Source organism: Xiphophorus couchianus, chromosome 5 (assembly GCF_001444195.1).
Source record: "Xiphophorus couchianus chromosome 5, X_couchianus-1.0, whole genome shotgun sequence".
Classification (NCBI taxonomy): Eukaryota; Metazoa; Chordata; class Actinopteri; order Cyprinodontiformes; family Poeciliidae; genus Xiphophorus; species Xiphophorus couchianus.
The window spans coordinates 1,629,681-1,646,851 of NC_040232.1; the positions used below are offsets into that span (position 1 = coordinate 1,629,681).

The following is a 17,171-nucleotide window of genomic DNA, read 5'->3' on the forward strand; positions in this document are numbered from 1 at the left end:
AAGGAAACCTATTGTTATGAATATTCTTTTGTTGAAATTAATGAAAAAAAGTGATTTAATTTTTATGTTAAACCAAAATAAAAATGGTTTGTGTATGCTTTACATTTAGCAAAGATGCATTGTCAGATTTATTTCCTTCAGTATCCTTGCAATAGCGATAATAAAGAAATAACATTTTCTACATAATCACATTTGTTCCCTTAACTGCTGGTATGAGTTTTATATCAATAGGATGATATTTGGGGAAAATAGGTATGGCATGTAAATATCGGCAGGCTCAAATTCGATATTGCCAAAAAATGCATCCCCCTCCTAGCTTGAAAAAATAAAGAGTCAAGAGGGTTTTTACCTTTTCTACATAATTACACTTATCCTCTTAGCTACTGGTATGAATGTCATATCAATAGGATGACATTTGAGGAAAATAGAGGGGGCATGCATATTTTGGCAGGCTAATGATAGGCCTTGCCGTAAAATGCATCCCCTGCTAACTTGGATAAATAAAGAGTTTAGAGTGAAATAACTTTTTCTACAAAATCACACTTGTTCTATGAACTGCTGGTATAAGTTTCATATCAGTAGGACAATATTTGAGAAAAATAGAGGGGGCATGCATATTTTGGCAGGCTAATAATAGGCTTTGCCGTAAAATGCATCCCCTGGTTAAATGGAGAAATAAAGAGTTTAGAGTGAAATAACTTTTCTACATAATCACACTTGTTCTATGAACTGCTGGTATAAGTTTCATATCAGTAGGACAATATTTGAGAAAAATAGAGGGGGCATGCATATTTTGGCAGGCTAATAATAGGCTTTGCCAAAAAATGCATCCCCTGCTAACTTGGATAAATAAAGAGTTTAGAGTGAAATAACTTTTTCTACATAATCAGAGTAGTTGTATGAACTGCTGGTATGAATTTCATAGCAATAGGATAATATTTGAGGAAAATAGAGGGGGCATGCATATTTTGGCAGGCTAATGATAGGCCTTGCCGTAAAATGCATCCCCTGCTAACTTGGATAAATAAAGAGTTAAGAGTGGAATAACTTTTTCTACATAATCACACTTGTTCTATGAACTGCTGGTATAAGTTTCATATCAATAGGATAATATTTGAGGAAAATAGAGGGGGCATGCATATTGTGGCAGGCTAATAATAGGCTCTGCCAAAAAATGCATCCCCTGGTTAAATGGAGAAATACAGAGTTATGAGTGGAATAACTTTTTCTACATAATCACACTTGTTCTATGAACTGCTGGTATAAGTTTCATATCAATATTATAATGTTTGAGGAAAATAGAGGGGGCATGCATATTTTGGCAGGCTAATAACAGGCTTTGCCGTAAAATGCATCCCCTGCTGAAATGGAGAAATAAAGAGTTAAGAGGGATTTTACCTTTTCTACGTAATGACACTTGTTCTCTGAGCTACTTCTGTAAAGTTTCATATCAACAGGACAATAGACAGGGGATACAAATATTGTCAGGCTCAGAAATTAAAATCATCCCCCCTACATTAATAGACTAGACAGTAAAGGGTGATATAAAATATTCTACACAACGGGCTTCTGTTTTGTAATGCTTTAAGCCATTGTGTCAAAAGAAAAATCGGGGAATTTCAAACCATCTGCGGAGACCATTTTCATCAGACGCTGACTGAAAAACGTTCGACTCAGATGTTTCAATAAAGCTATAAAAACCGTATTTATTTCAATTAATCTGCGAAATAAAACCCACCGTTTTATGTCTTACATGATTAAGAAACGTGATAATGTTACGAATATCTTCAAAAATGTCCTCTTCGGTCATATTTCAGTCCGTTTTCTCATCAATATACGAGAGTTTAGAGCGATGCGCGCTCCCGCGACAGGGGATGCAATTCTCGGCAGGCATGCATTTCTGGGCATAACACCTGTCTTCCGTGTTTTCACAGTAGCATTAGCTGCGTTAGCATCTAAAAGAGCTGCCAGCTGCCGGTCTTCTGTTTCTCCCAGCAGCTGAAAAAATGGCGACCTCCATGGTGAAAAACATAACAAAGATAAACATTTTTAGAAGTAATTATGAGTTTCTGCAAATCACAAACAGCCACTTTTTAGTTAATAGGTAATTCGCCCCATTTCAACAATGTGGCAAGTGGAACAAAATACAAGTTTACCTTTAATGTGTTTTCATGCAAATAAATTAACTTGAACCACATTAATTTACTGGAAGTTGTTACTTTATATTGTATGAATTAAGTTTTAACAGAACTTAATGAATGAAACAGCTCCAACCAAAACAGACTCGGCCTGAAATGATTAATCGGATCAATTGATTATTTAAATAACTGCTAACTAATTTAGTAATTGATTGTTAGCTGGAGCAAACAGACTCTTAAAAAATGCTATTTGCTGAATGAACAACACAGTCAGAGCAGAAACAAGACGGAGGGACACTGAACCGTTTCTCCATTTCTTCTACCTCAGAAATTGTTTTTCTCACATCTGGTAAAGTTTTCAGGTCTGAGAAAAGAACATGACATTTTGAAATTAGGAACCCAGAATTTATTTGGACCTTCATCTGGATCATGTCTGTTTAATATAAAGAAACCTGAAATAATGAACAATAAACCAGCCATGTTTCCATCGATTTTTTATGTACATTTTGAAGCATTGCATAAAGGCTGATGAAACTAAAATTCAAAATAATGTCCTCAATTTCACAAAAAAGTTTTTACGCTCCGCTAATGCGCTAAAGAAGAAACGGAAACAAATTTTCCAAGTAAGAGATCTGACAAACGTTCAGGTGGAGAGAAACGTCTCCGGTCCATGCTGGCTTCCAACCTGTATTAATTACAGCTATGCGTAGCGTTAGCAACTATTGAAATTATGCTTTGTGAGGCCAGTAGACAGAAACAGGCCTAATTGGGAACGTGGCTAATGAGCATGTATTCACAAAACCAAAGCAATAAGCTGTAATCAGAATAAACTAAAGTAATAACTGCTGTTAAAATGAAAATATTTAATGTGTTAAAAATGATCCAATGCAGGTGAAGTCCTGACTGGTGAGACGGTCACATATTCATATCACAGCAGAATAAATCTGGTTTATTACTTAAAGCCAAGAAAACAGAAAAACTGAAAAAGTCTGGAGTTTCAGATTTCAGGTTTGATGGAACCAGGTGATTTAAATGATGCCCAGGTTCTCAAAGATGACATCGTCCAGAGGTTCCTCTATGGACGTCGAAGAAGCTGTCGTGGCTGAGGAAGTCGTTGTCATGGTGACAGGCGCCGAGTTCCTACTTGACGTTGGTGCTTTGCAGACCTGAGCGTAGAGGTGTGCGAACGGGTCGGGTTTGGGTTCAGGCTTCTGGCAGTCTGACTCTTTTCTGGAGACGGGCTCAGAGTAAATGGGTTCATCGGACGTTTTTGTTGCGTTCTGTAGAACGGGTTGCTTGTTCTTGTCTGGGCTGATTTTGTCGTAAACCTCTGAGTAAACTGAGTCTGGAATGCTGGCCTTCGTGTCGGGTTTTGAGTCTGAGGCGGTGGGAAGAGCAGCGCCAGAGTCCAGTGAGAACGGTGGCTTCAGAGGAAGGACCTTCGCCGGGTCGATGTACTGAGCAATGGCTAGTTTGGGTACCACAATAGACGGGCCGCAGACATTTGGATCAGCATATATGGCGTCGGATTGGCTCTTGATTTTGTCTCTAGAGGTACCGTCCAGCGTAGGAATCGATGGAAGCGGCATCAAGGTGATCGGAGCAGGAGAACCGTCTGACGCACCAACCTCATCCAGACCCTTTGCCATATTGTCAAACACCGGGGATCTCCGGTCCTGCATCCTCAGCTTGTTTTCCAGGATGTCAGCCATGTTGGTCAGGTCAGGGATTTTGGGTAGAGGGGAATGAGGTTGAATGTTGGTGACAAGTACTTTCTCCGTGTCTTGGCTCTGGGATCCAGAAGCAGCAGCTAGAGCGTTTCGCTTGATGTTACTCTGGATCAGGTTGAAGATCTTGTCAGCCTGCTGAGTCTCAAAGCAGAAGGTTCCTGGACCGGATTCACAGCGCCGACCTGCTTCAACGGTGAAGGACACCTGGCATGAAAACAGAGCGATGAGCGCCAGTAAACCCCCTCTACCCAGGTCAAACCCCAAGCTCAGGTCAACCCTCCAACCCGGGTCAACCATCAGAACCGTCTCCCTACCTTATCATGGCCGTATCGCCTCAGTAGTTCGTAGGGCCACTCCACCACCTTCGTCTTCGTCTTCGTGTCTCTCAGCAGCAGCGACTGTTGTTCCAACTGCAGCCAGTACGACCCCTGCAGGCCACATCGCGTCGCTGCATCGTTCTTCTGAACCACCACCCAGAACAGAGGGGCTGGAAAAGAGAGGAGGAAGTTCATATTAATCAAACACAGGGAGTGGGCGGGGCCTATTTCCAGCGGTCAGTGGCCAAGAGGTGGAGCCTCTTTGATGAACAGAAAGAACAAAAGCTTTGGAATAAAGTTAATTTCTTTTACAAATTTATAGGTTCTGACAGTCAGTACTTTCATTAATCCACTAAGAAATAAAAGTGAAGCTAACTTTAGCATTTTTGCTAACTTTGAAAACGTTTAGCACACTTAAATACACTTTTTCAGATAAATTTTAAAGTGTAATTTACTCGGCTGGTTTGTAAACTTTCATTTGAATAAAGTTTGACGCCTGTGTTGAAGTTTTGGTTATTGAATGTAAAGAATTGTTCAATTAGTTGGAGGTTTAAATTCATGCTCTTATTTTGAAGTGCATGAAGACTGTTTATTTTCCATTTTCCCCCAATAACTTTAACAAGAAACAAAGGAACAAAATAAATACGATGCACATATAATGTCCAACGGCTTTGTAGAACATATGAATGATGATATCAAAATTAAATTGGTGCTCAATAGCTGCTATCTTTCTTTTTTTTAAGGTTTTGTTGGCTCTAGTGGCCTTTATTTAAAAGTAGTTTGACAGGAAACAGTGTAATGGGAGGGGAAGACATGCAGCAAATGTTGCCAGGCCGGGAGTCGAACCTGCGACCACCTGCACCAGGCCTGAGGCCTCAATATGCAGGTTGTGCTTTTCCACTGCGCCACCGCAGGACCCCCAGCTGCTATCTCTCAGTTGTGGACATAACCTGAATTAAGCATTTAAAGTTAATTTTGTATGTATAATTGAATATAATGCTGGTGGTTCACCTTCGTCTGCTGAGGCATAAATCTGGTTCTCCTCCATGTGGACCTGACTGGATCCAGAACTTTTCTCCCTCTGTAAAACAGAGGCAGAAAGATTTTGGACTTTCTCAAACTTTCCCAAAAATCAAATGAAAGGGAGACACAATCACCTGAGTGGAAATAAAACTGGGAAAACAAACCAGGAAGTGAAGGTTCGATAACAGACAGACGTTCCCTGTGGGGTTCCCCAAGGCTCCATCCTAGGACCCTCTGATTCAATATCTATAAGCTCTCACTGGCTCAGGTTACAACAGGAAATAAGATCAGTTTCCATGACGACACAGATGATACACAGCTCTACATTACGATGCCACCAGGTGACCTTTGACCCCATCCAATCACTGACCGGATGCTGAGAACAAATCAGTGTGTGGATGAGCCAAAACGTTCTCCAGCTGAACAGAAACAAACTGGAGTTATGTTTGCGCCTAAAGACGAACTATCTAGAGCTACAGATCTAGAGCTACAGATCTAGAGACAGCTTCAGTTCTTCCAGCTGGAAAATAGAGCTCAGGTTGACCTCTGCCCTGAACCTCCAGAGCCACATAAAGCCGGTTCTGTTGGTTCTCTGGGTTCTGTTGGTTCTGGTCTGCGGTTGTGGTACCTGGAAGCTGCTGTGACGCAGCTTGTCCACCCACTCCAGGCAGTCGTCTTTGGGAGCGGCGAACACCAGGGTCCTGTCTTCGGTCTCCACACAAAACGTGGACATGTTGTCCTGCAGACAGAGAGCAGCGGTTAGGGTCCGACCGGGCCGACCAGAACCAGGGAAACCGACGGACCGGGCCGGGGGACCGACCAGGTGGCAGGCCTCGGCGTTGGGAGGAAGCCTCAGGACTGAAATCAGCTCCGACAGGCGCACCACCTTCACCTTCTTCCGCAGGTCAGCGCCCCCTGCAGCACAGACGCAGAACTGGTCACTTTTACTAAACTTACTAAATTTCTATTTACTAAATCTACACTACAGCTGAGTAAATTAGCACTTTAGAATTCATTCAGAAAATGAATTCAGGGGAAGCTAAGTTTGCTAAATGTTAGCAAAACACTACATGTACCATTAGCTCCACTGTTAGCATGATTACCTCTTCTCTGCGTGAATGAACTGATGAACGTTAAGGTTAATTCGTCTCCTGGCCAGCAGCTCCACGTTATTCCCAACAAATTATTCCCATCATGACCAGAGCTTCATACGAGGTTCAGTGTTCAGTGAAAAACAGCAAAGCGACAGAATAAACATTTATAACCTGAAACGGATCGACTAAAACGTCTGAGATAAAATAAACATTAAATTGTGTAATGACATGCCGGACCACCAGAGGGCGACGCCATCCTGCTGCTGCTCTAATGAAACCTGATTATTACAAAGCTTTTTCAGAAAATCTCATTTTGACTTTTTTCCTTTGGATTTTAAATAATTTTGTTATTTTTCAGAATTTTTCTTCCTTCAGTTTCTCCAACTCAGACCTTCATCATGAGGCCATCGCTCAGAAACCTGCTCCTCTTCCTCTCTGTCCTACTTTCCGTTCCATGATGCTAAACGCTCTTCGCTCTCAGCGTTACGTAACCCGGCCACCATCTTCCCCCCGCAGCACCACGCTGCCTCCACCTCTCAGCTCTGACTCCGTGATCCTTTTTGACACGACATGATTCTTCAATCTCCCGGCGCTCGCGTCGTGTCAGACCTTCATCACGCTCCTCTTTCTCACTCTGTGGGGTTTCTTAGCAGACCTTCATCATGTCTGCTTTTCAGTTTCAAACGTTTCTCCTTAAATTAGTCATAGGTCCTGATTTAACCTGGAATCCAAAACGTTCCAGAGTTCCTTCCTGGAAAACAGGAAGTAGAGCAGGAAATGAAACTTCAGCCGTTCTTCGCTGAAGTCCTGAAGTAAATCTGACCTCAGATCAGCAGCACGTTGCAGCAGAATGTCACCCTGCTGGTCCGAACCCAGTAGAACCCAGCAGAACCTCGGTTTCAGTGTCCTGACCTTTGACCTTTAACCTGCCGGTCTGAGATGGCGCTCTGGCGTTGTGCTAGCACCCGCCTGTTTCCATCTTTTATAACTAACAGGTTTTCTCTGGTGTTTGTCCCTCCAGGCCACCGTAGCTCCAGAGGCTCAGGTTGGTGTTATTGAGCAGACGGTTTCTGGACGGGGAACTCTGCCTGACTTTATGAGAATCAGAACCGACCGGGTCAGAACCAATGGCTAACAGAACTTCAGCTCTGAAGGAATCTGATAATCACAGTTTGAGTCGTTTGTCTTCTGCTGTTCTGCTGAGGAGAAAAAACACTTCAGAGTCACGTTGAAGCGTTCTGCTCTGATTTCTGGCTATTTCGCTTCATGAGGGTCTGAAGCAGCGGACCAATCAGCTCTCTGCTGATTGGTCCAGGTAAGATAATGACTCCTTGATGGCTCTCGCTGAACCACAGGGAGTCAGAGGAGCGCGTCCCGACAGGAAGCTTACCTCCGCCGTCCCCGATCTCCAGGCGGCCCACGCTGCTGCTGCTGGGCGCGAACAGGGACAGCCTGACCAGTTTCCATTTCTGAAACAAACAGGAAGTGAAGAAAGTGTCAAAGGTCACGGCGATGGAGGTGGGAAAAGTTTCAGCTTGATGTTCAGCTGGAAGAGAAACGTGACAGGACGAAACGAAACGCTTCCCGACAGAACGATCTGTTTCAGAGACACGCAGGTAAACACAGGTCAGGTCATATCTGTGTCAGGAGCACACACACACACACACACACACACACACACACACACACACACACACACACACTCACACAGCGGCTGGGATTTGGACCTTTATTCCTCCGGTTCCTCAGCGTCGGAGCGCAGCAGGAATGTTCTGCCAGGATCTGTTTCAACTTGTTGCTTTGGATTCCTCAACTTTCCTCTAAACTTCTCAGAAAAGCCAAACAAGCTGCTGAGCTCCAGAAACTAAAAGCAGCAGGAATATCAGCCAAAATCACGATTTCAGATCCTGCCTCAGATTTTGATCTGGTCTGAACAAACCGAGCTGCTAACAGCTAAACAAGCTGGATTTCTGCAGAGAAGCAAAGATCGACTCACTTTGTGGGGTTTGTGCGGCTTCAGGTAAACTTTCCCCGTCTTGATGTGAGAGTCCATGGAGGAGGAACCAGGAACTGGACCGGACCGGACCAGACCGCTGCTGCTGGAGATTGCAGAAACACGTCTGAGGAGCTTCCTGCTCCGATCAGGATTAAGGTTGGGCCACGAGGCATTCCAGAAATATGATCCTCACCTGCTGAAACACACACACACACACACACACACACACACACACACGCGCACGCACACACACACACACACACACACACACACACACATTTAAAATGCCTGCCTGTTGTGCTGCTTCTAAAGTTGCACAGCAATAATTTGGTTGTTTAGTCTGGAAAACATTGGCCTCATTTTCCAAATCCGTATTTTCACTGTGTTATTAATTCACTTCTAAATGTAACAGTTTCCAGCTAAATTAAGTAGCAAGCTAAATATTTAGCTCAAATAAAACATTTAGCTCCAAATTAAATATACTTAGTTATCAAACTAAATATTTATCTACAAAACAAATATTTAGTTGGCAAGCTAACAATTTTTTCCAATCAAAATATTGAGCTAGTAAATATTTAGCAACAAAATGAAGTATTTAGCTCTTAGTTCACAAAATATGAATCCATCCATTTTCTAACACCCTGTCCCTACTGGGCTGCTGCCTGTCCAGCGAGAGGCGGGGTCACCTGGACAGGTCACCTGGACAGGTCACCTGGACAGGTCACCTGGTCGCCAGTCTGTCACAGGGCAACGCAGAGACAGACAGGACACTCACTCACTCACACACACCTAGGGAGAATTTAGAGAGACTTATCAACCTGGCAGTCATGTTTCTGGACTGTGGGAGGAAACCGGAGAACCAGGGAGAACCGGAGAGAACCAGAGAGAACCCACCAGGCACAGGAAGAACATGCAGACTCCATGCAGACAGAATCGAACCCAGGACCTTCTTGCTGCAAGGCAACAGCTCTACCCACTGCACCACTGTGCAGCCCACAAAATATAAATATTGAGCTAAATATAAATTAAATATTTAGCTAGCTCAAAGCTAAGTATTTAGCTTGTAAAATTAAACATTTAGTTTGAAAGTGTGATATTTATTAATGAATGAATAACATGGTGGAAATGTGAATTTGAAAAAGGAACCCCTAAATATTATGGTTCATTTTTTACAGTGTATCTTTACAAGCGACCTCCGTTAAACGACGAGGTCAAAGTCCAACATTCCTGCAGGAGGAAACTGGAGCGATTAATGGGAATCCAGATCCAGACTGGGAGGAGTGGCCAGGTGGGCTAATGAGGAACAGGTGGATGTAACTGAGGACATCTAGTGGCAGAAACGGGGTACAGCAAGGAAGCAACCTGGAAATTAAGATGTAGGCTTCAGCTGCTGCTATCAACATCTTCTCCTCCTACAGATGATGCAAAATTTGTCCTTTTGCATCGATATTTGTGGAGCTGAAACAATGACTGGGAAGCGTGTCGCCGTGCAGCTCCAGGATCTGATCTGAGGAGGAACCTTTAACTCCGAGTCTTCTCTGAAGCGAGCGTCTCCTCCGTTTCCCCCTCCGACCGGAGGCCTGATTCCAGGAAGGACGTCGTCTTGACTCGCATCCAGCCGTGCTTTCTGCTTCTTTCTAGCTCTTGAATTGTGCAGCCGGGTCTGCGGCTCTGCCTGCAGGTCAGACTGTTTTGTTGTTGTGTAAATGATCGCCTCTCAGAGGAACTCCTTGCTAGCGGCTCTGGAAGATGCGATCTGACAGGTTTAGACTGAAAAGGCCACGGAGGATCTGCGGCGATGCGAACTGCACCTACAAACACACCAACCGCCTCTGATGCCCCGAGGTCACCGAGGTCACCGGCTGAACCAGATCCGACCCGACAGCAGGACCGGCGGGTCAGGGGTCGCTCCGACCGGAGGAACACCTGGAATCACCGCTGAAACAGGTACACTGCAAAAACACTAAACACTCTCCTAAAACTAAATTATGGGGAAATGACTGTTTCCAATAATTTCTCAGTCTGGTAAGTTTAGATCCTGGTAGGAGAAGAGAATTAGCCGATTGGAGCACTGCTGCAAAAAGGAAGTATTTATGTCACTACAGCAGTTAAAAGGGAAGTTTAAATAGTCACATAAAGATTTCCTTGGCTACCTTCAACTTCGCGACTTCATAAGAACTAATCAGAAAGGAAGTTGGACGTTACCGTCCATGTCTCCCGTTGAGGAAATGTGTCATGCCAGTCAGCCATGTTGTAAAATCATCTCATTATATGTTTCCCCACAAAAGTTACATAAATATAACTCCAATATATCTCCTCTTTGTTTTAGATGCGCCACCTGGCATTGCTGTAACCTGCAGGGCTTTAGGAAGGGAGTTAGCAAATCGTTATCAGACGTCCATGGCGTCACGATTAAAATAGACCCGGAGATTTGTTTATTGGGGAACGTTACAAACTCCGATCTAAAAACAAATTATGATAAGAAACTTACAGAAGTTCTTCTGGCAGTTGCTAAGAAATGGAAATCAGACGCCCCCCCCTTCCAATTAAAATATGGCTTTGTGAGATCAATAGCTGTGTGACCCTAGAAAAAATAACCTACTGGATGCAGAATAGAAGTAAGACTTTTTATAAAATATGGCGGCCATTTTTAAGGTTTATGGAAAATCTACCAGCACATTGGATTGATTGATCTTCCTGTAATCAAATTGGACTCGACAGGATTTATGAGCGAATCTGATACCATCTGTCTCTCAACCTATTTCTGATTCATAAACATTTTTATTTCATCCTTATTGGTTACCCTCCCCCCCATCCAGTCCTTCTTGTCATTTGGCTGTTATATTATTGTAAATGTATTTTTCTTTAAATATGTCTCATTGCTTGAATTGTGCTTTATTGTGAACCAATTTTGTCCTGTCAGTTAATACTTGTGATGTTATTACTAAAAAATCCAAAATAAAGTATTCTAAAAATAAAAACACTAAATACTACCAAGTCATTTAACCAGTGCAAACAGCTCAGCACACCTGAAAGAAGAAAAACTAAACACAGCAACTTTCCAGCAAGACATTATTTTATGTAAATTATTCCTTAATGTTGATGAAAACGTTTCAGTTCCTTTGGCAGATAAATTTACTAGAACTAACATCATTTTGTACCAAAAGGATTTTTCTTGTTTTTTCTCTTTTGCTTAATCATCTTTTGGCAAAACGTAAAAAAAATAATATTTAGGCCATTATTTTAGGAAGGTGACTATATTTAAATTCTAATCTGTAAACTAAATATTTAGTTTTGAACTGAATATTTATAATTCAGCTTTTTAGCTAAATATTTAGCTTGCTAGTTAAATATTTAGTTTCAAATATGACATTTTTAATAAGTGAAATTATTTGCCGATGGAACTAAAACTTATTAATCAACATTAAGTTATTATTGACTTAAACTCCAGCTGAAAAGTTTCTTCCAAGTTATTTTTTTCTTAACATATTTGGACTGAAAATCAGACCAAAATTACTTGGTAAGGTTTTGTGTCAGTCAGGCCTGTTGCATTAATCAATAAATTAATAAATCAATTAATCACATAATAAATTAAAATGAGATCAATAATTTCTCATTTTCTACCAAAAACTGGATGATAAAAGTTTTCAGTTTGGTGTTTTGGGCTCAACTAGAACTTTATTTTGGAAGATAATTTTGTTTACAGAAACTTCATAATTTATTTTATTTGTTGTTTCTGTTGATTTATTTTAAATATCTTCTGCTGATAAATGTTGATTAGAATGTAAAGTTTATTGAATGTGTTTTTATTATTATTTATTATTAGCATCATATGATCTCAGAACAACAATATTTTAATCTATCATAATAACTTCTGGGACGATTTACCGTCCAGTAAGGTTTGTTGTCGTGACGGGCCTGAACGTCGGCCGTCCTGATTGGAGCTGGGTAACCATGGCGACGGGTACCTGCAGGCCGAGGAGGATCCGATCGGCGCCTGGGAGGGAAAACGTGTCGCTGTCAGCAGCAGGACGGCCTCAACCGGGTCAGCGCTCCCTCTGAGGGAGGTTACATGATCTGCCGGGGCCGATGGGGCCCAACGGGTCTGACCAGCACCTCCAGACTGGACCCAACTTCTGGAGAACAAACAGGATAAACCAGAGAGAGAGGAGAAATGAAAGGTCACCTTAGGTCACCGGCTGCAGCTGAACCAGAAACCATCAGAACCAGAACACGTTTCTCCTCAGATTATCCGGGTCAGAGACAGGAGAAGGTTCTGCTGGTTCAGGGAGAAAATATCCGCTTCGCTTTCGTTTCTGGGGCGACTTAGAGGAATAGAGATGTAGAAATAATAAACCGACCAGTAAAAACAGAGAATAAGATGAATAAAAACTGAAGAAAGTCAAATTTCACCTGGAAGAGGAAACAAAGAGATCAGTCTGAATAATTCAGGTTATGTAATCTGTCATAGAGGAAGAAAAAATCTGTTCATTTTTCAAAGTCATCAAAATTTTTATCCATTCATTTATCAATAATATCACAGTCATAAGCAAAAATCTAAGTTTAGCTGCAAACTAAATCTTTAGATGATAAATACTTAGCCTGAAGCTACACAATTAACTTCATATAGTTGACTTACTAAATATTTCTGCTTATTTAGCTTCGAAGTAAATATTTAGATTTAGTCAGGAGCTAAGTGTTGAACTATTAGCTGTATATTTAGTTAGTAAACTACTGACTAAATATTTAGTCCACTAAATCTTTATCTGGTGAGAAATGGGCCGAACCCTGCGTGCTGGAGCGAGGCAGTCCGGCCGAGCTGTGATTGGCTGAGCCGCCCGTCGGTTCAGCCAACCAGAGCAGGGGGCGGGGCCAGCAGAGTGACCATCTGGACGCTCCTCCTCCTCTTCCTCGGCTTCATCTCCGCGGCTCCGCTTCTCTCTGCTGACGGGAAGCAGCTCCGCCGCTTAACTTCCGGGAGTCTCGGCGGGATGTCCGCGAGCTGCGACCCGCGCGCCGCCTGAGCTCACCTGGAGCGCGCGCAGGACGAGGCTGCCATGAGGCGGCGGGAAGCGGCGGGGCGCGCGCTGCTGGGCTGGAAGCTGCTGCTGCTGGTCAGGTGAGAGGAGAGCCGCCGCTGGGTTCAGCCGGGAAAGGTCCGGGTGGGGTCAGGAGGGGTTCTGCTCCAGGTGTTCTCCACTGCTGGTCCAGACAGGTTCAGGTGGAGGTGAATTTGACCTGGAGGTTCTGGTTCCGGTTCCAGAGGGAAATCTTCTCATGTTCTGTCATCAGAAAGTTCCGTGTTGCTATTGGATCACCATGGTAACGTTCAGAACCAGTTCGTGTTTCCTTCAGATGTCTTTACTCTCAACCTGTGGAGGTTCGTTACTTCATTCATCATCCGCCACAGAACCGCGAAAATATCGGAACCAGCCGAGATTATTCATGGAGTCAGCTCGCATGGTGATGAAGATGATGATGATTTTTATGATGATGAATGTGATGAAGATGATTTTTATGATGATGATGGTGATGAAGGTGATGTTGATGATGGTGATGAAGATGATGATGAAGGTGATGATGATGATGATGAAGGTGATGTTGATGATGAAGGTGATGAAGATGATGATGAAGGTGATGTTGATGATGAAGGTGATGAAGATGATGATGAATGTGATGAAGATGATTTTTATGATGATGAAGGTGATGATGATGAAGATGATGATGAAGGTGATGTTGATGATGAAGGTGATGAAGATGATGATGAATGTGATGAAGATGATTTTTATGATGAAGATGATGATGAAGGTGATGTTGATGATGAAGGTGATGTTGATGATGAAGGTGATGTTGATGATGGTGATGATGATGTTGATGATGAAGGTGATGAAGGTGATGATGTTGATGATGAAGGTGATGATGAAGGTGATGAAGGTGATGATGGTGATGATGATGTTGATGATGAAGATGATGATGAAGGTGATGAAGATGATGATGAAGGTGATGTTGATGATGAAGGTGATGAAGATGATGGTGATGATGATGTTGATGATGAAGGTGATGATGAAGGTGATGATGAAGATGATGAAGGTGATGTTGATGATGAAGGTGATGAAGATGATGGTGATGATGAAGGTGATGATGATGAAGGTGATGATGATGAAGGTGATGATGATGAAGGTGTAGTGTGGGTTATCTGAAGTGATCCATCCGTTTCTTCCTGTTTCTGATCCTGAATCGTCTTTCAGGATCAAAGTTTCTAAATGTGGATTTAAAATCATTTCCAATTTGATTAAAACTAAAAACGTCTCAGAGAGAAAAGAATAAAATGCCGACAGCATCAAACCAACAGAAACTCCTGCGATAACTGATAATAAAGTTTTCAGAGCTTCTTTAAGGCATATTGATCATAAATATCTCTGGAAATCTAAAATGATTTTGTAGAAAACTCAGAACTCTGGAAACGTTAGATATTTTAAATATCCAAAATAATACAATAACCAGAAACAATAAATAAATAAATAAAATGTAAATAAACATTTTCTACTGAAGCCATAAAATGGATTATATTTCAAGATTTCCATCAGAAACATCAGAATGAAAATTATCAGCTCATTTTAATTATCTTGTCATTAAAAACTGAAATTCAGCATCAATAGCTTTTAATGTATTATTTTTCTTGCAGTATAAATTCCTGTTTATATTTATAGTTTGGTCAATTTTAAATTTGATCAGTTTTCAGGATAATAGCAATCAGCCTTTAGCAGAATTGATTAAAATAAAACCGTTAATAAATATTAAAGGTTAAAGTTTGGATATTAATTATTAGCTGGAGTTTACACAGCAGCTCTTAATGCTCAATCTGAATTTTTTTAATTAAAATGAATTTTTTTCTGCGTTGTTTATTCAGGCAGAATTCAGTCCGGTTCTGTTTGGACAAAACAACTGGACTGGGTTACAGATAAATTGGATTTGTGTTAAAGGCGTAGCCTTGGCGACAGGCTGCTGCATCCTGCATGCAGAAAGCAGCGTTACGGCAGATCCTTCCTCCCAGCTGCAGTTAGACTCCAAGTCCAGCGCTGCTCCCAACGTTCCCAGTAACGCTGCTGCTGGTTCCACTGAAGTTCTGCCTTCTGTAGCCACAGTTAGAAATGCTGATGGGGTTTAATCTGTGAATGTGTCAGGTGTAGAAGTGTAGCCGATGGTTGTGGTGATGTTGGTGTATTCCACTTCCTGTTACTGATGATGACATTTCCTCCTGAACCTGAACGCAGCTCCTTCTGTCTCCTCCTTACTGTTTTACCTTCTGAGTGAATCTCAGCTGGTTTCACCGTCATCCTGCATAATGACTTTATTTTTATCCTCCAGCAGGAAAAAAGTTTTCTGCTGGTTTTTGTTTGGCTCTGACAGGAAGTCGGCTCAGCGCTCGGGTTAATCTGCTTACGGGTCATGGATGGATTCAGAGATCAGATCTAACAGGATTACAGTCTGGATCCAAATCCACACCGTTTTCTGACAATCCAAATCTCTCATTTTGTTTTTCCCTTTTGTTTTATTCCACCAAAAGCTGCAAAGATACAAACTGTTGAAATCAGATTATAGTTCCCCAGCTCTGATAGCTCTTAGTGGCTTGAGCAGCTGTTCCAGGTTTCCATGACGACTTGTTTAACGTCCATCCTCCGTTACGAGTCTCAGGAAACCTCCAGCCGCTTCTTGACGCTGCTTTGGCTTCGTGTCGCCCGGAGTGGCGCCCGGATCAGGGACGAGCCAGAAACACTCGTAGCTCCGGGCGGGAGGCACGGCGCCGCCGGAGGGGAGAGGAAGAAGCGGATCTCAGGGCTCGGAGGATGAACTCATGAAGCTTCTGCTGACTGAAGGACAGAACAAATTCTGCAGCAGCAGATTTCAGAGACGCTCGGCGCCATCTTTACTCAGCCGCCGTCTTCCTCAGTGTCTGAGCCAAATGGAGGAGAGAAACCTGGAGGAAGACCAGAGCAGACGGCTCCAAATACTGGAGATAAACACTTAGTCCAACAACTAAATACTTAGCTTTAGCATTAGCATTGAATACAGTCTCATCAACAGGAGTTTTTATATTAGTTCTCAATGCCCAGCTTTGATTTTGATAGTCCACTTCTGCAAGTTAATTTGCAAATTATCAGCCAAATATCGGAGCTAACTAAATGTTTAGCTAGCTTAGAGCTAAATAAATTAGTGTGCTAATTAAATATTCAACTTCTCACTAAATATTTAGTTTGCAAACTAAATGTTAGATTCAAACTAAATACATAACTTGGTAGCAAAGTAGTTAGCTTCCAACTAAACAGTATGCTTATTAACTTTAGCTTCAAACTTGATACTTAGCTTGCCAATTAAATAGTTAGCTTTGAACTACGTACTTAACTTAATCGTCAACTAAATAGATAGTATTTTGATTGCTAAAGTATTTAACTTCAAAATAAATATGTACTGTAGTTTGAAACTGTGACAATTGTAAATGAATGAATACAACTTTTCTTATGTAAGGCTAAATAACATATTAATGCTGTTAGCTTAGCTAGCCGGCGAGTAGCTAACACTTCCTCCCGTCATGATGCAACATCCGGTTAGCAGGCCAGGCGTTAGCGACGGGAATCCGCCTGTTGGCGTCTCCAACTCCGTTTCCTCGCATCTCTGATGAAAGAAACCAGCCAGAGCCGAACAGCGTTGAGCTTTTATGATGTTTATGCAACGACTACAGATGTTCTGACGGCGGATCCGGAGTCCAGAACCCGGACCTTCCTTAGCTGCAGCTTCTCTCCAGCATCAGTTTATTAAAAACTTGTTCTGATAAATATTTAAAGCTTTTTTTCTGCCCATGTTCAGAGCTGTCG

At 42.2% G+C, this 17,171-nt stretch overlaps 2 protein-coding genes across 5 annotated transcripts in view; one reads left to right on the forward strand and one right to left on the reverse strand.

Annotated features, from left to right (window-relative positions):
- Positions 1-2,615: 2,615 nt before the first annotated feature.
- Positions 2,616-8,486, reverse strand: dok1a (docking protein 1a). The gene is made up of 7 exons (XM_028016980.1): positions 8,299-8,486; positions 7,693-7,771; positions 6,029-6,123; positions 5,837-5,947; positions 5,197-5,266; positions 4,183-4,355; positions 2,616-4,072 (listed from the first exon to the last, which is right to left on the reverse strand). Exons 1-7 carry the CDS (start codon positions 8,353-8,355, stop codon positions 3,167-3,169), a joined length of 1,491 nt encoding a protein of 496 aa, XP_027872781.1. The 5' UTR covers positions 8,356-8,486; the 3' UTR covers positions 2,616-3,166.
- The window catches only part of glra3 (glycine receptor, alpha 3), a 32,742-nt gene continuing 23,903 nt past the window's right edge, over positions 8,333-17,171 (forward strand). The window contains exons 1-3 of one of the 4 annotated variants that reach the window (XM_028016968.1): positions 8,333-8,454; positions 9,474-9,642; positions 9,717-10,245. Coding sequence is in view for 1 of the 4 variants with exons in the window: in XM_028016966.1 (XP_027872767.1) it covers positions 13,356-13,417 (62 nt within the window). In the remaining 3 variants the exon portion in view is untranslated. Of the gene's footprint in view, positions 8,455-9,473; positions 10,246-13,078; positions 13,418-17,171 lie in introns of those variants that run through there. The other 3 variants (XM_028016967.1, XM_028016966.1, XM_028016969.1) reach the window with 3 other exon arrangements.